General features: G+C 43.9%; 2 protein-coding genes across 4 annotated transcripts in view; one reads left to right on the forward strand and one right to left on the reverse strand.

Moving 5' to 3' along the window:
• The window catches only part of mylk4b (myosin light chain kinase family, member 4b), a 31973-nt gene extending 13753 nt beyond the window's left edge, over window positions 1-18220 (forward strand). For 2 of the 3 annotated variants that reach the window (XM_076045528.1, XM_076045526.1), the window contains exons 3-14: window positions 10236-10317; window positions 10940-11333; window positions 11445-11671; window positions 12677-12782; window positions 13442-13535; window positions 15371-15480; window positions 15561-15702; window positions 16209-16279; window positions 16409-16537; window positions 16617-16848; window positions 17492-17540; window positions 17643-18220. In XM_076045528.1, coding sequence (XP_075901643.1) covers window positions 10236-10317; window positions 10940-11333; window positions 11445-11671; window positions 12677-12782; window positions 13442-13535; window positions 15371-15480; window positions 15561-15702; window positions 16209-16279; window positions 16409-16537; window positions 16617-16848; window positions 17492-17536 — 1632 coding nt within the window. In that variant the 3' untranslated portion in view covers window positions 17537-17540; window positions 17643-18220. Of the gene's footprint in view, window positions 1-7791; window positions 8521-10235; window positions 10318-10939; window positions 11334-11444; window positions 11672-12676; window positions 12783-13441; window positions 13536-15370; window positions 15481-15560; window positions 15703-16208; window positions 16280-16408; window positions 16538-16616; window positions 16849-17491; window positions 17541-17642 lie in introns of those variants that run through there. The other variant, XM_076045525.1, reaches the window with a different exon arrangement.
• serpinb1 (serpin peptidase inhibitor, clade B (ovalbumin), member 1) overlaps window positions 1-22369 on the reverse strand; it is a 66644-nt gene extending 44275 nt beyond the window's left edge. Inside the window, exon 1 of the mRNA XM_076045365.1 lies at window positions 22364-22369. The gene's annotated coding sequence lies outside the window, so the exon portion shown is untranslated. The remainder of the gene's footprint in view (window positions 1-22363) is intronic.
• Window positions 22370-22371: the final 2 nt, after the last annotated feature.

Below are 22371 nucleotides of genomic sequence, written 5' to 3' on the forward strand. Positions count from 1 at the left end.
TTGCCACTGGGGTTAATGTTGCTGCCTCTGCTTTTCTGGCTCCCTCTGGTATGAGGGCTCCAGAGGAATGTGCTGTTTTCGCCCGGACTCACTGGGCCTCTCAGCTGGTGTCCACTTTCAGTCGTTTGTGTAACTCATTAGCAGGCTAGCGCTGATGCATAGCGATCGGGCTAATACCGTCTTACGCTCTCTCACACACACACAGATGTACTGACACACACGACAGTATACGAGCACACACACACACACACACACACACACACACACCGTTCACACCATATCTATTGCGTGTTGGTCATCTCACTTTGTGTGATACATTGCAGAAGATTGTCAAGTTATGATTTATGATTGAAAGGCTGCGACTGCTGGGCCGCCTCCCAGGTTTCCCTCCTTCCAAGACTTATCAGTCGCTAACTGGCGTCAATAAAACCAATTGAATAATTTATGTGTGTGACAGTGCAAGTGTGGCTAGGGAGAGGAAATCAGAAACATATCGTACGATGTGAAGCACTTTGGGTTGCTTTTTTTTTTTGTTGCATGAAAAGTGCTATATAAATAAAGTTTGAATGAAAAAAAGTTTGAATACGTATAAACACAGCATCCGGCTGATTTATCTGTCCTGAAAACAAACAAACAAACAAACAAACAAAATATATATTAAAAAAATTGTAAATATAACTGCTTAATGGCTTTAAAAAAAGATATACATTTTTTGGACAATATGCACTTAATTGCTATCGAATAGGGTGGCACAGTGGGTGGCGCTGCTGCGCCTCACAGCAAGAAGGTCCTGGGTTCGATTCCGGGCCTGGGGCCTTTCTGTGTGGACACAGAACAACAATAAATTGAGATATATGTATCCTGCACATCAAGATGAATCACAAAGCACTACAAGCTCTGTCCTACTTTCCCCTCACAGCAAGAAGGGTTCCATCTGGGCCTTGCTGTGTCCAGTCTGAATGTTCTTCCTGTGTCTGCGTGGGTTCTCCATCGGTCCAAAGACACGTTTCACCAAACCCCAAACCAATCAGTGCCCTGCTCTCCGCTGACGTCACATTTCGGTCCCTGCTCAGCTCGTTTGGAAGCCCTGCCGAGCAGGTGCTAAAACAGTACCTGTTTGCAGTGACTAGTGTTGGTCAGTACCCAGCGGAAGTGCGCACAAAATGACCCGACCCGACCCTGAGACCAGTAGGCCCTAGTGGAAACAGGCCCTATGTGGCCCTGTTATAAACTGGGGACTTGTTCAGGGCGTAACCCCAAGACAGCCGGGATTGGCTGAGGCATCACCCGGTGACCCAGAGGGCAGCAGAAGTGGTGACAGGAGTGGATGAGCACCGTCTGAATGTAAATTCTCACTATCTGCGTTTCCATTACAGTTTTTCACAAAATAAAAGTGATTTTTCTAACATTTTCTAAAATGTGAACTGGTCACACGACCCCATTTACATGTTGTGACGGGTGACGCATGGCACTTTTGCGTCTGAAAAACCACCTCACGAGAGAGTAAAAACCTTTTAAAACTTTTTCCAAGTTTAGTGAAACTCTTAATTTGTTAAATTATACTTTGTGTTTTACAAAAAGAAAGACGTCATTTGAATGCAAACCAAAATGTTTTAGCTGAACTGAAGTGATGTATCTCAGTTGTCAGCACACTGACTGTTTATTGTACAGTACTTACAGAAGCAGCAGTACACTGTCGGTAAATTGCTTTCACTGCCAGCTTGAATTAACACTGAGAACGTTGAACACTCTGGGAACTGTCTGTTCATTTTGTGATCGCTACGCTTTTACCTTTAGGCGAAAACTAGCGAGTGCACTAACTGCAAGTTAGCAGAACTCAAGGCTGCAGGATCTGAAGAAAACAAACCAAAGACATTTTGAAGAAAAAAACTCTGAATGCTGCGACATGATAGTAGCATTAAGACAAAGAAAAACACAATGGTGCAAATGTTATATTCGCACCACTAGAGGGTGAAGTGGAACTTGGACTTAACGTGGCAGTAAAACCGATTGGGTAGTTTATACAGGAGACGTTTGTGTAGTTGGTAAATAGAATGTGCTCAGGGTGCTTTGCATGGTTGGCATTCAAGGTCACCAGAGTAGAGCAGGGTGAGCCCCCCCCTCCCCACCCCATATCTCTTTCCCAGTTCCCTGCGGAGAAGCTTTCTCTGTGGATCTCTGCTGCCACCGAGTGACAGTAAAACAGAAAAGCAACGCTTTGTTTTTTTTTTTAATGCCACATTACTTCTACAGACGGTATTGCGGATGAGATTTTTGCGTCACACTTATTTCTCAAGTAGTTATTGTCTTGCTTGGCTCACTCACTTGTTGATGTCGTTGATTTGCATCATGTAACTTTAGCAGTGCGCAGTTTCTCACTCAGACAGCGTGATAGTGCGTGCGTCCATGCATTTATATCAAAGGATACCTCTTAAGAGAAGTGACAACAAGTCAACGTCTTCAATCAATTTATATTAAATAAAAGGACAAGCTGTGATTAAATGCATTCCAACCAATATTGCCGACGCTTTTGTCGAAACCCATGAATCAATAAATACACTTTAAGTCGCAGTGAGACATATGATCCACGCCTTGGAGTCAGTCGCCTTTAAACTCCACTCTGGGCGTGTGTGTGTGTGTGTGTGTGTGTGTGTGTGTGTGTCTGTGCGTACGTTTTTGCGTAAGGCTGTGGGATTTACAGCCATTCCCTGAGGTCAGAGGTTAAAATGCATCCTAAACGCCATTAGTCCCGCCACGCCCAGTTGTCTACGTGTTATGTAACGACAGTGGGCGGCAACAAACTCTTGATGTTTGTGGGAAGTCAGTTTCTGTGCATGGCTTACAGTATGTAACGTATTTACAGGACAGGACAAAGTGGGTTTCCATTCTCCAACACATATACAGTAAACACTTTATTTCCAACAATGTTAAGGGATTGTATTGTGGTTGCCTCACTGTCCAAACTGAGAGACCTCAATGAATATTATCAGTGCATTGTGTGTGTGAAAACACACACATGCTGTCATCAGCTGCTGTTGACACAAGTTGAGACGCAAAAAGCCACCAGGTAATGTTGTTACCACATCCTTCTTCCTGGTCAGTGGCCGGACACAGGTCCTGAATGAGCGTTGAAAATAAATAAACACATTGGAATCACTAAGCATCGTAATCTTATCTGCAAATGTGAAAAAAAAAAAAAAAAACCTCAGATAAAACTTTGCAAATATTACTATGTGATTCAAATGTGCACATCTGAATTTGTTAATTCAGTTTAGAAGAGCACAAAAAAAAAAAATCCACGGAATTTCACGAGTGCAATTCAGTGAATCACTTTCAAATCGCCTTATTTCTAAAGAAGCTGGTGTGGACAATCCATAATCCTAATTTCATAATTAGGGTGAACACTCAAATACTCAAATAAACCAACGAAGAAGAAGGTGGACGAGGTATCCAGGCTGGTGTATGCAGGCCACCGTAGTCCACTGGCAAGCTTGGGAGAGGGATGGTAGAGTTCTTCAGGGCTAATCAGTAAGTGAGCGCTGTAATCTAAAATGTAACCACTTGATCTCGCTGTTTCTTCTCAAGATTTCCAAACACTTAACACTTAACCTTTAAAGTTAAAGTCTCAATTTTCATTTCGCATTTTCACGGTGAGCTCCAAAGTCCCAAGACATTTTGCTGCGTGCCTGGCGTTGAACAAAATCACAAGTCCTCATTCCAAGCTTGCTGTAATGGTAGTGGTTTATTGGTACTCCGGAGTACGGTCAGTCTTACCGTCTCAGACCCACTCTGTCTCAGTAGAACTCAACGTACTCCGGAGTACCAAGAAACGACTGCCATTACAAGGCAAGGCAATGTCTGCCATCTTTGTAGTCCCTGTCTGGTATGATTTGGGGATTGAAGCCACACCCTCCCAGTCTCTGGGCGGACACTCTACCCTGGAACCCCCTGTGACACACCTGGGGTCCCTTATACAGATACATGTCAAGTTGACAGGACATGAATCAAGCCCGTGTCGTGTTATTATTATGTTACTGTTGTTTTCACAAGACTGCACAAGTCATAAAAATGATTTGTAGGCAGGGTTTCAATGTCAGGGAAACCCTGAATGGTTGAGGGGCTCCTACGCTGGACTGAGCCCCAGCTGGGGATCAGGCTGCAGTCTGTCACTGAGGTGGACCAAAATGACTGTTACCAGGCACCGGCGGAGCTGGTCTTGTTTCAATGTGGAGTCGGTTCAACACGGCAGCCGTTCACCTGCGTCAAGCCTTCCTTGAATGTCACACCGTCTAAACATAGAAAGGAGCTAAGTAATAACGATATGTAAAGAAAAGTGTGAGCTGGCTAAAGTCCGTGGAGGTCATCGCATCATCAACTCTGCAGGGTACAATTTGTCCCATATCGTTTGACCAAACTGGCAAAAGCCAAAGGCCTAGTTTTTAAATTGCAAGCCCTGCTGAATTCCTGCAGTAGAAGCCAACCGAAAACTGCAGCATTCCAAAAAGGAACGTGGGAATGAGAGAGAGAGTGGGAAATCACCTGATCAGCAAAATGACAGACGCTCGCACTTTACGTCATGTTTCAGATTTGGGGTCTCTTTCAATGTGGGATTTGGAAATTAGATTCACGCAGTGATGTGTGGTACGACAAGATTTCCGAAACAAAGGCAATAGCAATACTAACATTGGTATCAATATTTGGATCACCACTGACAAGTGGTGTTGTGCTGTAGTCTGTGCCTTCTTGTCTAGTAACTCTATAGGTGGTGTGGAGCTGCAGCGCTGCATCAGGCTAATGCCTCCTACACCACACTGGGTCTCATCTTACTACATAGCTTTTACTGAGAGGGAATTTACAGATTGCCCTGCAGGGTACAGTTAAACCTCACACTGCCCTCAACAGCAGACCCCACACTGATCACGCACCACCCTGTTAATTTCTTTCTACCACTGCTACCCTGTCTGAACTTTTGAATTATTTTACATCATGCACACACATTTGATTTTTTAACCACTGTTTTTTTTTTTTTTTTTTTTTGTACTTCCCATTGGTCCTATTGGAAGCAGCTTGGACATCACTGTCCAAACTTCCCACTGTCACTCTTCGAGCCCTGTTCTGGGCATCCTGGCTCTTAAACAATTTTCTACCCATAGAGTAGGCGCACTTTCAATATACAGGTACTACCCGGAAAATTAGAATGTCAAGTAAAAGTTGTTTTATTTTGGCAATTTAACATAAAAGATGAAAGCAACACATTTTATTGAGCCATTCCACGCATAATTGACATCTCAAGCAGTTCCTTGTTGTAACTTTGCTGATGAAGATTTTCAGCTTATTAAAACCACAAACCCACAAACTCAGAAAATTAGAATACTGTGAAAAGCTTCAGTTTTGTAGCTTCAAAAAGCGTCCAAAGAATCCAAAACACCTGCAAAAGGGTCCTGAGCCTTTCAAAAAGTCTGTCTTGGGTTGTTGGCTCAGAAGAGTTCACACATGGGGGAAACACAACAACCTTCTCAGGAGATTCTAATGTTCTGGGTAGTGCTGCATATTGAAATCTTTGCGTCACCTTTGTCCAAACTTTATTGTTGGGTGATCTTCTTGCTGATGCCAGGGGCAAACAATCGCCATACCTTTGGACGTGCTGTCTTGACTTGCATAGTGTCTCCTTACATTCTCTCACCTTAGCAAGCAAGTTGGCACAAGGCCTGTGAGTGTTAGACTTGACAGCTGGCCCGGGCGGCTGCGTTGGAAACACAGTGCGGGTGGTGCGGGGGGGGGGGACAGTATGGGTCGACTTTTTCCGGTGTTGTCAGACGGCTGCCGGGATATAGGCGCCGGCGCTCTGTCACCCCTGGCTACTCCAGATACCGCCGCGCTGAGACGTGGAAAAGTTTGAGGTCAATGTGTGCCGGCGGGCTCGTCTCAGGAAGCGTCAGTTGTTTTGTTCCCAACTTTTGCCTCCCCCCCCCCCCCCCCTCTCCCCCCCGCCGGTCACTTCATTGCTCTCCAGTCTCGGCCACAGCTCACGTGCAGTGTTTCCTTTTCCCACTGTCATTTGCTCCGCAGCTACTCAGGTGTCTCTGCGTTTCTCCGCTGTTGGCTCCGTCGTCACATTAGGCTGACGGCAAACGGTGGTGGAAAAAAAAACTCTGTCCATATGCAAATGCATACAAATGCAATGCGTCCTGGTCAGAGCAGATGACTGATCTCCAGAGTCAGGGTGTGCTCAAGGTTTCCTGACCGCTGTGGTGTCATGTTTCCTCTAGAGGGATCGACTGCTTTCCCTTTCAACTGCGCAAAGTGCGTTGAGACACATCCGACTGATGGATTGATTGACCGATTGATTGACTGTTGAGATTTCTACGCTACATTGTGGCAAATGTTAAATTCTGACCAAGTTGACAAAGTTTTAAACTTCTCGTTCCAATCGGTGGGACTTTAATTTCAAAGATTTGTGTGAATTTTAAACTACTCTGGAGATTTAAAGATGGGGGAAAACATGATTATATAAACTGCTAACATTTTATCTTGGTGTTTTGCATGACTCACATTACATTACTAGTATTTTGTGATGTTTCTTGGTGGTCATTTTTAAATTTGTTTTTTTCCCCTTCCCAAATATGATTGTTTTATCTTGTTTTGAAACATACAAATAGTCACTATAAGAACAAAAAATATCAGCTGATGTTACTCCCACTTTTTTTTTAATCCACTTTTAACTTTGACTTGACCACTTAACATCCGTTTAACTGGCATCACAACTGATCATGATTGCACAGTCGTATGACTTCTTCTGTGAAAGGACTTGATTGTGTGACAATGAAATAATCATTTCATCCATCTTCTATACTTGCTTCCTCTTGCACTCAGGCTTGCGGAGGTCTGTTGGAGCCTAAACAAAATAATCCTCGCTTGGCAAGTTTTTTTGTGTTGTTTTTAAGGAAAATAACAAAAAGCAAAACCAAATAAAAGTTTTGTTGTAATATCGACCTTCACTCTGGGTATAAGAAATAATTTTCCTTATGCTCTTTGTAACAAAATAGTATTTATTGTGTTTGACAAAATCTAAATGTTGGGGCTTGCTCTTTGGCTCTATTTTAAAGGACGAGTTGTAAAGCCGGGCTGACTGATGAAATAAAAAAAGAAGTGTTTTGGGGAGGAAGTGTTGAGCCTAGAAATCTGCGGCAATTATGCAACACCCTGCTGACACATCCTCTGGGTAAAAACAAATCAGTTATGAGACCCCCGTGGCATTTAACGAGGTTCGGAAATACCCACAATGCTTCTGTGTTTAACAGTGGGCCCAAGTGGTCAATGCAGTTTTTGTTGGCCTTGGGGCAGAGTTGCACCTGTCAGCCCTGTTCCTCTTACGGAACAAAGCAGAGTCACTGGATCGACATTCAGATCTCTAAACTCACTGCTTTGCCCTGCAATATTATCGATGCTGACGCTTTGGATGATTCATATCAATGTTCTTAGGTTCTCTTTTGTCGGCCGTGTGTTTGTTTGTCAATCTATTTTATTTTTTTGTTTTTTTCCACGGCGACATATTTCAGTCCCAGATTCCTGGGATTCTGACACCTGACTGAAGGGGCTTTTGAAGTGGCTCAAATGTCACATAGCGTTCCCTCTCCAGCATCTCCCCCTAACTCACATCAATCCCCAGCTGTACACCCGACCCCCGCCTCCTGCTCTTATCAGTGGCCACTCAATCCCTGACGTCCACGACGGGGATGGCGGAGGAGGGGCTGCACTTTAATTTGGAGAACAGCCATTTGCTATTCTTAAAACTCAACAGTGCTCAGCAGCACTGAGGGAGAGACCTCTGTTCTCCCTGCACATCTTCCCCCTCCGGCTCCTTCGTCTTTGCATTTTCGAACCTCTGGGCCTCTGCGAGAGTCCATGGGCTTCGCCCGACGTTTGAACTTTCTCTGCTGCTAGCGAGGACAGACAAACCCTCTTTCAGCCATGAGCTCCAGCCTGGTCAACTCTCTGGCCAAGGTCTACGACCCGAACCCCCTTCACGGCCAGAAGTCTGGCGGGAGGAAGCTCTCCCTGAACGGACTGGACAAGTCCCAGGCTGCCTCGTCCTCTCTTGCGGCGCTCCCCTCCTTCCAGCACGACGCCGCCCTGCTGCGCTCCATGGAGATCCGCATGGACTCTCTGACGTCTCAGATGGAGCACCTGCTGAGCATGCAGCAGAGCGTCCTGATCCGGCTGGACGGCCTGTCCAGGGATGTGCAGGTCATGGGCCGGGATCTGTCGGCGATGCGCGAGGGCGGTCAGGGACCGGGTCGACGGGACTCGGGCGTGGCGCCGGCGGCGGCGGAGCTGTGCCGGGAGCTGCGCTGCGCTGTGGACAAAGCCAACGAGCGAGTGGACGGTCAGGGGCGCAGGCTGGACGGGGTGGAGAAGCTGGTGGAGGGCACCCAGCAGGTGATCAGCTTCATCGGGGAGGTGGTGAAGAGCTCCAGGCTGGTGGAGCTGCTCTTCAAACACCCTGGGAGCAAGAGGAAGGTGAGGCGCGGGCGCAGAGAGAGTGTTCTGCTGCAGGAATGAAATGTTCTCACCCTCGGGGATTGTAGTGTTGGTGCACTCGAGATTGGTCTTGGTCTCCAGACCACTTTCTAAGGGTCTCGGTCTCGTTTCGGACTCTGAGGCATTTTTACTGGGTCTTGTCTCGGTCTTGGACTGGACGGACTGGGGATATTTGATCCTGACCAGTGGAAACTCAGCCAACACTGTAGTGACACGATAGTAACAGAAAACAATCCAGCTGCTGCCTTTTTACGCTCTGTTGGTGACACCCAGAGTGACACCCTGCCCCCTTATTCCAAGTTGATTTATGTAATAATTTTATAAAGCCAAGTTGCTGTAAGAAAATGGTTCAAAATAGTTGGCAAAGCAGCAAAATGAAGAAAAGTATTAAAAGACACCTTGCTAAAAAAGAGATGTTGCTGTTCCATTTAGAAGCAAATTTGAATTTCTTTTTTATTGTTATTTATTTATTTATTTTATCTTGGTTTTGTGTTGGTGTTGAACCCCAAATGTCTTGGTCCTGTCTCAATCTCGATTCTCTGCAGTCTTGGTAAGGTCTTGGTCTCGGTTGGTGCGGTCTTGACTATACAACATTAAGTGATTGTGAACACTGTGCTTCTGGCTGCATAGTGAAAGGTCCGATTGCGTTGCGATGGAATCGGACGGGCGATGCGGGTGACACAGGTCGCAGCGTCACCCTCTTGTTGGCTCCGCCGTTATAAATAGCTGGCTCATAATTGAGATGTCTATTGGTCATAACATGCACAATACATATTCCCACTGCTCCTAACAGGCTATTAAACGGGCTCTTGGCATTTAAAACCCGCTGCTCTGATAGGGCTCCTTGTAAATCTATTATTGGCTGCACTGTACTGTCGTCTGTTATGTCAAGTAATTTTCCTCCGGGCAGAGATTGCCACCGAGGGCCAGAGTGAGGGACCGGCGTTGCGCTGGTTATCTTATCCAAAGCACGTCCATATCAGCAGCAGCAGCAGCAGCAGCAGCAGCAGCGAGCCAGGCCGCAGCTGCAGAGCGTCAGTGTCGCACTTGTCGGACCTGTTGTTCTTGCATGAAAGCACACACAGTCTGTGGGTTTTTTTCACCGCCGACACGTGAAGACGACGACGGGGCCGTTCTGGCCTTCTGTTGCACAACCCTGGCCCGGCCCCGTCCTCGCAGCGCGTTTGCGTGCGAGGCGGTCGGAACGTTTGAGTTACTGGATCGGACGGAGGCTGTTTATAGAGACGGTTGGGAGGTTGAGCGCGGCGCATTAGACGCTTCCTGACAGACGCGCTAAATCACAACCCCGAAAGGAATCGTTTGGACTTGTTTTCTCGCGGGGCCACGAAGATGGCAGACACCGCTGTCATTGGCCACCGCCTTAGGTTCTTCACGCGGTTCCTGCTGGAAATATTCTACTGCACCTGACCTTTGACATTTGGTTTCTTTTGAGGTATCCAACCAAAACGTCGCCCCTTGATTCTTTGCTTGAACTACACAAACACGGATAACCTGTTCATCAACCTTATTATCAAGTCCCATTGAAAAGATCTCCCAAGCACACCGAGTCATCTGGAGTGTGCTATATAAATAAACGCGCCTTGTCTTGATCCACTACATATTTTAGGAAGTCATTGGAAGTGACACTTGCACTGTACATAAGTCTGATGCTTGTCCCCTCTCTTTACAATAAGGCCAAGGATGAGAAGGACAAAGCCAAACTGAACCTGAAAGGCCTGAAGTCCCAGAAGAAGAAGAGACATCAGGACACAACAGGTACAATGACGAACACAAAGTGTTTTGTGTTGCCTTTTTTTTTTTTTAGAGTTTAGTGTTTTTCTGGGTACTTGGCTGAAAGAGTGATATCTTGTTGAGTGGCTTTTCACTTCAGCCATCTCAAAGTTATCGAATCTAACAGTCCTGCTGCAAGACAACTTATTATTAGTAAATATACATATATATATATATTACAGTATAATTACTACACTATGTTATTACTGCTGTTTATTGTTGTTGGTACAGGTTGATACTCACCAAAATATCAACATTTTCGACCTGTTGATGATGCTACAAAAAAAATCATAAACGGGAGGAAAAAAATATTTAAAAATTAAAATCACTAAATTTTATTGCTATTGACCAAATCAAAGAATGAGATTTGGTTCGATAGAAGGCTCTCTAAAACCACTAGATGTTTGGAAGAGTTGAAATATGCATCCACGAAAGACTGTTTCTCTCTCTGTGTTGGCCTTGTGATAAACTGGCAACTTGTCCAGGGTGTAACCACGACTTTTTGGCCCGAGACAACAAGGATAGGCTCTTATGGTTGCCACCAGTTACTTATTCATCCAAAACGATGACAATGATAAATGCTCATCCTCTGGTTTTCCTGCACCAGACACCGCCTCCATCAATGAGCCTGCGCTGCAAGGACAGGTGGAGAAGCTCAACAGGCAGAACACAGAGCATTCCCACGGAAAGGCGGAGGCCGGCAGTCAGACCAGCGAAAGCAGAAGTGGGCCGAGAATAGAGGAGCAAGCGGCAGAGCTGATCCCCGACGGACCACATGCCTCCAACGCCGTCCAATCAGCAGATAAGGAGTCGAGGGAGACGGAGCAGGAGGACGGGGATATCTTCGAGGACTCCGAGTCAGAGGAGGAGACGGAAGACGGGAAAGTTCTTGACGATGTGAAGAAAAAGAACAAAGAAGACGGAGAGGAGGCTTCAAAATCAGAGACGTCCCAAAGTGTCGCTACGGAGGTCTGCCCGACCTCCTCTCTGCTCGTGGAGAGGTACTATTAGCTGCTTATTGTCATTTGTCTTTGACCTCTGTAGAGCAAATCACAGATGATGTGTATTCATCAAACGTGTTTTCTTTGTCCACCTCTTCCAACCTCTCAAAGCAACGATGAGGTTGGAGACATGGCTGCCTGCAGTAAACGTCGCGTCACGTCTGAGGAAGACCTGCTGAAGGATGACCTCAAAAAGAGCCGAGTGGAGGAAAGCGACGCAGAGAAGACTGACGGCAAACCGGTGGTGGAGGCCGAGTCGCAGGCTCCAGAGTCTGAAGAAGTGAAGGTGGAGGCGGAGGAGACGGCGGCGGATTCAGCAGTGAAGGAATTTGCTATTGGTGAGACACGGCCGACTCCCGTTGCAGGAAAACAGAAACCATGTCTACCGCCCCGTAAAACTTGATTGCAGAATATGTATCTGCGTTATCTTTTGGGTTGGGTTTGAGTTTTCAAATGAGGAAAATAAATCATTTTAATGATTTATAAAGATTTGGAAACATTCAGAGTCAACATATTAAAGCATTTATGGAAGCATTACTTAACCTGAACTCTTAAAGGGTAAGTACGGAAGCATATTGCATGCAAATTTAAAAAAATCTCTGTTTTTCAGTGTAATTATTTCTGTTTTTCGCGCTAATTCTTTTCCGCCCTATTTCCCGAGTTTAGAGAGCATCGGACGCAATCGCGTCCATTCTTTCAGAGCTAGATATTATGGAAGCAAACATGGCCAACTCGGGAAAATAGGGCAGAAAAGAATTAGCAGGAAAAACAGGGCAGAAAAGAATTTGCACGAAAAACAGAAATAATTACACTGAAAAACAGAGTTTTTTTTTATTTGCCAAGTGAATGCAATATGCTTCCGCAGATAAGTGAGTAATATTTGGAGATTTTGAGAAGAAACAGCGACATTGTGTGGTTACATTTTACATTGCAGCATTCGCAGCATCGCATCTCGACAAACATAACCGATGACCTCCAAATTTTTCATAGCCCTTAAAATCCAATTCAGTGCAATTCCTGTTGGAGGCAGCTGGTGCTGGCAGTCCTACACACTGAGCCCACGTCAGTGTCCATCCATGTCCAAGCGTCCATGGGAAACGGCTTGTTTGTTTGTTGGTGACATTTGGCTTTTTGTCCTGCGGCCTCTGAGATCAGATCCAGTGTCATAACACGCCCGGTCAAACGTCGCTAACTAAGTCAGTCAACACAGCTGGCAGTGGAGATAATGAGACACAAGCGCGCTGCTATTTTCATCCACATTGGTTTCCGGGTGCAGAAAAGTCTTCCTGTGTGACTTCATTGATGTATTTATTGATTTCAAATATGCTTGATTGTCTCCTCAGACTTCAGCCCTCCACCATCAGCACCATTTGAACACCGCATAGTGACACCGAAGCCCCATCAGATCGCCACTTATTACACCATCAACAGGGACGAGGTCTTAGGAGGGTAAGTCAGAGAACCACTAGATGGCCGCGTTTATTTATTTATTGAGTGCATCACATTGGTGCTGCTCCCAGTGGATTTCGCACCTTGTGAGGGGACACCTAATTATCCCCCCCCCCCCAAAGACGTTTTCATCAGCCACTAAAGGGCAGATGACTTTGAGCCTCCGCGGGCACTTACAAAATAGCCCCTCTGATGTCATAGGCCAGTGTAAGACCCAGCCTCTCAAACTGGAGATTACCTCCAAACATGCCGGCACATTTCCCACATCTCTGACACGTTGGCACAAAACTCCAATAGGACGTGAGAGAATAAAGAATGTCATTCATGCGTGAGTCAGTCTAATAACGTGATTTTCACTTCAGTTGTTTAAATCTGCTTCATCCAATGGTCTCTTCATTCCAACTTTATTTGAAAAGTGCCCTGTTAAAAAAAACTTCATCAAGCAGAAACCTCGAGATGGTTCGTGACTCTTACTCATGACTCTGAATCTAGTGTCTACTGACACCAGATTGAATTAGAACTTAAATGGCAACATTTGACAGGTGCTTAGATTATGATTTATGAATATTTTATATATTTCTTTATTATTATAATTAAAAAAAAAAAAGAAAAGAAAAAAAAACACTGACCCATTTTCTTGTTTGCTTTTCTTTCATTAGCGGACGTTTTGGACAAGTACACAAGTGCATGGAGAACTCGTCTGGTTTGACGTTGGCTGCCAAGATCATCAAAGCCAGGAGCCAGAAAGAAAAGGTGCGCACGACCAGCCGGCCAGTTTAAAAGTCTGAACCAAGCATTTTGTATCTTCCACCTGCGCGTCATCAGCTGACCTATAGAACCACCTGACGCGCACAACAAAAATAATGCTAGCAATACAATAAGCAGAATACACAAGTCCACTATGAACTCAGGTACCAGGCATCCAAAAGTCACGACTTTAATTTAACGACTGCAACACCTCTCTCAAGAACAATATTGGAACTTCCATTCTTTCTCTCTTTTCATTTCGACCATCAGCAGGACATCATCATCACTCGTGGGTGTAGCCGACTCCATTGTTCCTCCTTTGGCGCTAAAGAAAGAGCCCCAAAACAAAACTGTGTGTACAGGAAAAATTGGCCGGCGCGGCTTTGCCTGTTGCCCGGTGCGTTAAGGACCTTAAAGAAAGCACGTGCAGCAATGACGCGAGAATGAATCGGAGGATGACAGCTTACTCATTTATTTATAGCGCCGCACCACTTTTAAAGCAATACGTGGCTGTAGACGAGATGGTGAGGATGCGTGGCATATTGGTGGGCGTACTGTCAACCCTATTGACAACCCTGAACACGACAGAGCTCAGCTGTCCAAATGCAGCCCAGAGTGTAAAGTGATCGTGTGAGATATTCAGAAAGCTCAAAGCCTCCCAAACACACAGCCAGACCTCGCACTGGCTCGTCTGTCTGTCTGTGATGGCCCGTGACGAGGCTCACCGCATTGCCCAGGCCTGCCTGCCTGCCTGCCTGCCTGCCTGTGCTTCCAGAACCCATTTGCATATAATGGACACGACAAGTGCACGGATTAGAGCCTGTGTCGTGTGGCCGGCCCAAAATGTATTGTCATATGAAGCGGATGCCAGCAGTACCTGATTTAAAACCATGACTGCATTCTTTTATTTCAGTCCATGAGGATGAAACGCGAGGGTCCCTTGTTGCTATAAAAAGGCCCAAATCTCTGTACAACTCCTCTGAAGCACGTCCAGACACAAGTGGTTTCCTTGAACTGATGTACTTATTTATATACAACGCCGTGAAAACTAAAAAAAAACACATGGACAAAATAATAATTAGCATCATAAAACAAAATTTAACAATAAAACAAAAACATACTGTACTTCGTTGGCTGTGTGCTACAACAAGGAATTAGGCTTTTTCTTTTTCTTCTTGACTTTTATCTCCTTGCTCTTGCTGAATCGTCAGCAATCTTCTTCTTCTGCACATTTTGCACACGCGGACCTATAGCGACACCTACATGTGACAAGTGGAATTACACCTAACAAAAATAAAATGTGGCAGTTGCACTCTGAATGAAGCCGCAGATCCTTTTTCTACAAGCGCTCGTCCAGCACTCAGGGTCGCGGTTTGCTGGAGCCTCTCCCAGCTGTCCTGTGCTGAACATGGGGTGAACGCTGGACAGTCTGCCGAAGAACCAGCCCGACCCAATCACATCCACTTGCATTCATTTAATTTTATTCATTCATTTAGCCAGCGTTGGGAAGGTTACTTTGCAAATGTAATAATAGGTTACAATTACAAGTTACAGTAGTGTAACTATTTCAATTACATTATCAAAGTAATGTAACTTATTGCATTTTGATTACTTTTGTAAATGTTTAATACATCTTGTCACCTGTTTACACCTGACAGTGTCACAAAAAAATTACTTCTGTATCTATTTTTACTGGGAGATCATTGTGAGATACAAAATCAGTGCAGCATGACCTACTACAGTTTAAATCAGCAAAATCAATCACATTTTTCCACAGATTTGATGTTTCACGAATCTCCTGCTCAGCGTATCATCGTCATCGCTTGTGTTTTGCCTCACAGGAAGTGGTGAGGAATGAGATTCAGGTGATGAACCAGCTCAACCATGTCAACCTCATTCAGCTTTACGCCGCCTTCGAGTCACGCTATGACATCATCCTGGTGATGGAGTAGTAAGCGCCCGCACACATGTTGCTCTGCACAACTTTGAACGCTCATCTGTGCAGCAGAACTCACGATGCGCTCGTTGCAGTGTGGAGGGCGGGGAGCTGTTTGACCGCATCATCGACGAGAACTACAACCTGACAGAGCTGGACACGGTGCTGTTCATCCGCCAGATCTGTGAGGGCCTGCAGTACATGCACAAGATGTACATCCTGCACCTGGACCTCAAGGTAAAGCACTCCTGTCGGTGTAAACACACCACACCGTCATACCTGAGCCCCAAAGCCACTTGCAAACTCACTGCTCGTGTTTAATAGACTCGCACAATGAGATCATTGTGATAACACCGCACCTATCAAATAGGTCAGAATGCAAGAGCTGTGTAGTAGTGTAGTACTTTTTTTTTTTTAATTATTTTTAAATACACTGCAGAGATAAATCACCAGTGAGCAGAATACACAGCCAAGAGGAACCTCACAAAACAAACTACATGCGATCATTGATGCAATCCTACAACTGTAGTGTATAAATATAAACTATTTTTGGTGCTTTTTTAGTTGAGTCTCAGGCCTTTGTTTGTTTTATTTTAAGAGGCCAATGTCAACTTCAAAGGTGCCTCACCTTGCCATATGCTTTATTATGTTGAAGAACTCGCAAGTTTACTCTGTTTCATCTCTTGCTTGAGTCACATCATCTATAGTTATCTAATAACATCTTTGTTTGTATGTTTTTCCAGCCAGAAAACATATTATGTGTCAGCAGAGCTACAAACAAGATTAAAATAATTGACTTTGGCCTGGCAAGGAGGTAAACTCAATGTTCTCATTTTTATTATTCCTTCCGTATTATTATTTTCCGTATTCCTCAAAATAATTCCAAGACAAAACCAAAGCATGGTTGTAAAGCCTTTCATCTGCACCCTGGTGTCTCCTCCAGGTACAAACCCAGGGAGAAGCTGAGGGTCAACTTTGGAACGCCTGAATTTTTGGCCCCCGAGGTCATCAACTACGAGTTTGTTTCATTCCCCACAGACATGTGGAGCCTCGGCGTCATCACGTACATGCTGTGAGTTGAAGATGCTCTCGCACCAACAGGACGCGCTGGAGCGGCTGTCTCCAACCTGCGTTTCTTCTCCGTGCTCCAGGCTCAGCGGCCTCTCCCCGTTCTTGGGCGACGACGACAACGAGACGCTGAACAACATCCTGGCCTGCCAGTGGAACTTTGAGGTGGACGAGTTCACCGACGTCTCGGACGAGGCCAAAGACTTCATCACCCGTCTGCTGGTGAAGAGCAAGAGCTGGAGGATGAGCGCCACAGAGTCGCTCAAACACCCCTGGCTCTCCGACCAGAGTCTCCACTATCGGCTCAGTCAAAAGGTTGCGTTCAAAAACCTCAGTAATCTACAGTTTTGCCCGCCGCTCCTTCTAGATGAGCCCCGTCTGCTGTTTACTTTTTTTTGCTCACATAGAAATAAGTATGATTGACAGTTGACCCCAAACTGTTTTCTGATGAAATGGAGAGAAAAATTTGAATCCAAATTCCATTATGAAAAGTAAGTAACTATTTAAAGACCAGGGGTTCTGGGTTTGAATCCCAGTCAGGTCGCAGCGAATAATCTTATAATGTATACAAACATGATCCAGTCTCTGTGACAGACTATTTGCATCCTTCAAAGATCCTTGACTTCATCTCCGTAGGTTCTCCCAACCAAAAACTTCTCTCCAGTTTTTGGTTCGGTTGACTTGTGGCTTTTTTAAAAAAAAAGAAAAAAAAATAGTTTTGTTGCCTGTACGGCGGCGGAAACAATGTAACAATCAAAGGCAACTTTATTCTTTACATTTTGGGAGAGTTATCTAACCTGTCAACTCTCAGTTGATCACAGCCCTCATCGATCTTTATGCTTGACTCGCAAAAAAAAAAAAGAATCAGCATGGAAATTCAAGTCTGTACTGCAGGAATGTGTGTGATTGCGTGAAGTGTTGATGCTCCGGTCGCACTGATGAATCTCTCTCATTGCAGAAGAACAAGTGCCACTCCACAAACACCTCTCCTCCAGAGAGCTAGACAGGTACTCTGACCCCGTCTGAAGTGATCTGAAACACACACAGCACAGCGGCCTTCACACAGTCACCGTCATCTTTCCTCTTTACCCCTCCCCCCCAACCCACAGCACGCCGTTCGACATTGTAGGGCTCTGGAGCCTAACGCTGGACCAATGCTGCTGTAGCCGTACAGCTACTGGAAAACTCCTCTCCGCTTCGCGTCCTCATGTTGGCTTCGTTCGCTGCTCTGAAGCCCGATCAGTACCAGAAAAAGACTTTGTGGCGCAGGAATGAATCACTCCCCCCCCCCTTCCCCCTGAGAGCACAACAAAACGTCAGACTGAGGACTCACCCGCTCAAAGAAACACCAGCGTCGCCGCAAGCCGATGAATTCAGAGACTTTTAATGATGAGTCACACGGCGCCCATGAAGACGAGCAGCGAGTCGGCGGCGGCGGTGGCGCTGAAGACCGACGCTGCCCCGCCGTGATCCCCGTTGCCATGTTGCCCTGGTTTGTTGCATGCTTTGCACCTTTTTGGCCTCCTTCATCAGGATGTAGAAAACATTTTTCAAGAGAAATAATAAAGACGGAATGTCATAGTGTATTTTATCAACACAATTCTTTTCTTTCTTTAATGTAAAAGTCTTATGAAAACAATTGTTATCCTTTCTTGAATGTACCGACAAAGAGTTGAGTAGGACGAAGCTTTGAACTCACCACGTGTCTTTATTTTCTATGCGACACCGTAATGCATGCTGTCATTCCCCTGGAAACCAGACTGATGCTGGAGTTTAAATCATGACATTTTCACCGTAGCCCCGATTTACACCTTACCGCGCACGCCACTAGTTTGCCTTTGCTTTAGCAGTTTCGGAGTAGCCCTCTCACCTTCCATGAAGGCATAACAGACCACCCAACAGTACCTATGAATGATTCATGTTTATGACCGTAGTGCATTTCAATGCTCCTTTTATCACCTGACTTGAAAGTGCAAAACTTTTCTCGGGTCGCTTTTATGGTAACGCAAACAGGACTTCAGCCAGTCACGTGGGTGTTGAACACAACTCAAACCCCAATGAGCGACAACAGACGAATGTCAGCCGGTGCTTTTATTGTCCCGCGTTCTTGCAGTTACGGGAAGTTGGACGAATGTTTGTCACTCATTTGTTGGCTTTTTAGTTTGGAAATGGGAAAGCTTTGTTATTTTCATTTCTTGAATCTGTTGTACCTTTTTAAAGTTTTCATGTGTACTATACAAAAATACATATATGTATATATATATATGTGTGTCCAAGAAATACTGTAACAAGTGGCAAAGTCTCAGTCTGGTTCTTTTCATTTCAGTGCAACTCAGACAAAGTTCCGACACGGCCAAGGCGAGGTTGTTTTGACCCTAAGAGGCTCGTAGGGGCAGGCTGGGAGCCTGGCTGAGGGCTGGATAACAGCAGACCCAGTAACCAATGTGTGCAATGCAGGGGGGTCTGGCTGGGTCGAAGCTCTCCTCGGCCCCCACCCCCCTTTTTATACCCATGACACACTGTGAAAGCCTCAAACAAAAACAAGCAAAATTTTAGGGTTCTCGTATTAATTCAAAAACAATATATCCAATATGTGTGTATATGTATATATAATATATATATATATATATATATATATATATATATATATACATATACGTATATGTATATATAATATATATGTATATATATATATACATATACGTATATGTGTATATATACGTATATGTGTATATATACATATATATATACATATATATATATATATATATATATACATATATATATGTATATATATATATATATATATATATATATGTATATATATATATATATATATATATATAAATATATATATATATATACATATATATACATATATATATATATATATATATACATATATATATATATATATATATATATATGTATATATACATATATAAATATATATATACATATATATATATACATATATATATATATATATATATATATATATATATATATATACATATGTACATATATATGTGTATACAATGTTAGGGCAGAAGGATCTCCACTTAAGGAACTTGCATGCATATTTATATATATTAGTATTCATACCTGAAACTCAAACATATTTCTGCACCATCTGCACTAAACATTCTAACCTGCTTCTTTTCCTTCATGCTGTTCCCTTCAGAGGTCGCCACAGCCAATCCGCTGCCTGCATCTAAAGCTAACTTCTGTGCCCTCACCTACTCGTTGTTCTGACGACCCAGATATTTCACCTCAGTTTTCCACTGTGGTTGCACTTACTGACTTTGATGTCCAAAGATAGACTGTAAAGCATCCGGTTCACAGTGTGCCTGTGTGTCAAAAACACAATCAGTATGTTGTCTACGTCATACACTATCACACTTTTGTTGGGTGAACTGAACATTGGTGTAGACACAGCACTGGAGTGGAGAAGACCGTGGGACTCTGGGCGCAGACAGTGCTGTTAATCTGAAACATTTTGTACCAAAATCTCAACCCGTGTATAAAGTTCAAGTTCAGAATCTCCTCAGCATAATCATCCTCAAATTGGATTCTTCTTTTACATTATCTGGTCTAAGTCTGAGCATTTGCTTCCCAGTGGGCCTGGAACCCGCATTTATTTTATTGTTAACTCAAGTGTCAACCTCCAAACTCCATTTTGAGTCGAGGCACCTGCAGTCGAGCACTTTTTGTTTCGTAATCTACAAAAATGAAATTTTACAATACTATGGTTATAGGACATTTCCTCAATTGATGTATATGATACTGGAGAGAATCCATGCAGACACACTCACAGAATACGCAGACTACACAGAAAGGCCTTGGGCCCTGGAATGGAACCACGCCCTTGTTGTTTTGAGACAACAGGGATTTTTGTCCCCCTGCCCTATTCTGATACTCCATTATTGAATGCTTATCATATGGCAGCAAACATAATGAACGGCGCTCTATCATCAGAAGTAGGATTTTAAAGTGTGTGTGTGTTTTTTCAATTTGCTTATGTAAAAATAGACACGATTAAAAGAAAAATGGCTTTAAAACATTTTTTTTTTTCGTCAAGTGAGTTAGTGCTGTAACAGAGCCATGTGTTGTCTGTCTTTTGTTCACGCAGACGGGGTGAATGGATACGCCTCTGTGCTGCTCCCAATCTTTACAAGTATTATGTTACCACTTAAGCGTCACAGTTTAAAAGGTATCCAATCATTTTTTATTTTATATGTTTTTATGTTCCGCCATTATTCCAACCAGTAGTCCTGCCTCTTTTTCTAGTTGTAAGACTGTAGAACTAGCAGCGAAAAAACAAGAAAGTATGTGACTGATGGGAAGCCGTACACACTGTCTGACCTATCCAGAGGTCAACAGAAATCTGAGGTCTGAGATCTGATTCTTTATTGATACCTGGATTTTCAAACAAAATAAATATTTATTCTTAACAGTTTATAATGCAACTTTGTCATCTTTGGGTATGTTCAGTTTTTTTGTTGGTGTCTATCTCCAAAAGATTCTTCTTCTTCTCTTTGGCTCTTCAGAATATGGCCACCCTACTCTGACCTCTTTATTCACCAGATTGAGGTTTATGCAAACACAACCAAATGTCACTTGATGCTTCGCTCAGGATGTTTGTTCTGAAGCTTATTTGTCCACCGTCTTCCACAGTCGACTGGCAAGTCCACACCCAGCTGCGGATATAAAGGCTTTGTTGTTCAGCAATGACAAAGCTGATGGTGTCCCTGCCATGTATATAGGAATTCAAGTTTGGTATCTGTATCTTGCTTCTTTTTTTTTTTTTATGTTACTGTTATCACTATAGTACATATACACCTTACTTCAAGATAACATGCTAGAGAGTCTGCTTACCCATATTTTCTGGAGTGAATCATTTATCCACTGTAGCTGAACTCAAGACTTGATGATTGTCCCCTTCCTCCTCTCATATCTAACCATGTGTTTATGTGTCAAACTTCTAATGATTACTTTGTGCTCTCGTCAAAATTTCTACATCCACACAAGGTGTATTCAATGACTGCTTGTTACGTCTACATCTTCAATTCTTAACCTCCATGAGCAGGGGCCCAAGCAAAGCTGACAGACAGATACCTGAAATCTATTGAGCCACTGACGTATCAATACGATATAAAGATCTTCTTCGCTTAACCCGAGTGAGTGCAGGTGATTATTTGGTAAGTTTAATATATATTAAATATATTATTATTATTATTATTATTATTATTATTATTATTATTATTATTATTATTATTATTATTATTCAAAATTGTTGTATGCCTGTATTTCTTTTCTTAAAATCTATTTTGTATTGATGAGTAGGAATTGCAGCTCAAGTGTGTCCGGTCTCAGGGTCTTATGAACCACCTGTGAATGTCATTATTTTGTCTAAGAAGTGTTGTTCCAATGTTTTTGTGCTACCCTCCTGGCATAGACATGCTTACATTTTTCCTGTATCTGTTTCAGCGTGTGGAAGTTAACTGGCGGCCTAGAGTGGAGTAACTGAGGATAGGTTTGTTGAAGTCTACGCAAGATTTAATAACCCTGCTTGAACTGCTTTTGCATTTCCAAAACTCCTACAGGCTGATTTGTGTGTATTTGTACCGTTAAAAAACACAAATCAGCCCCGCAAAAACAATTCCGCCAGTCCTCCTAATGGCGCTGTGGTTTCCCCAATGACCGTTTATATGAAGGCTCCGGTCTCTTTAAAAACCCGTCCCCCACTTCCGCAACACGGCTTCCGCCGGCCGGAGGCGGGGCAACTGCTCTCTTCTCATTGGCTGAGCTCTTCGCTGCTTCCTGTTACGCTCGCAG

Source organism: Nelusetta ayraudi, unplaced genomic scaffold (assembly GCF_046127955.1).
Source record: "Nelusetta ayraudi isolate G7.1 ecotype Tasmania unplaced genomic scaffold, CSIRO-AGI_Nayr_v1 ptg000084l, whole genome shotgun sequence".
Taxonomy (NCBI): Eukaryota; Metazoa; Chordata; class Actinopteri; order Tetraodontiformes; family Monacanthidae; genus Nelusetta; species Nelusetta ayraudi.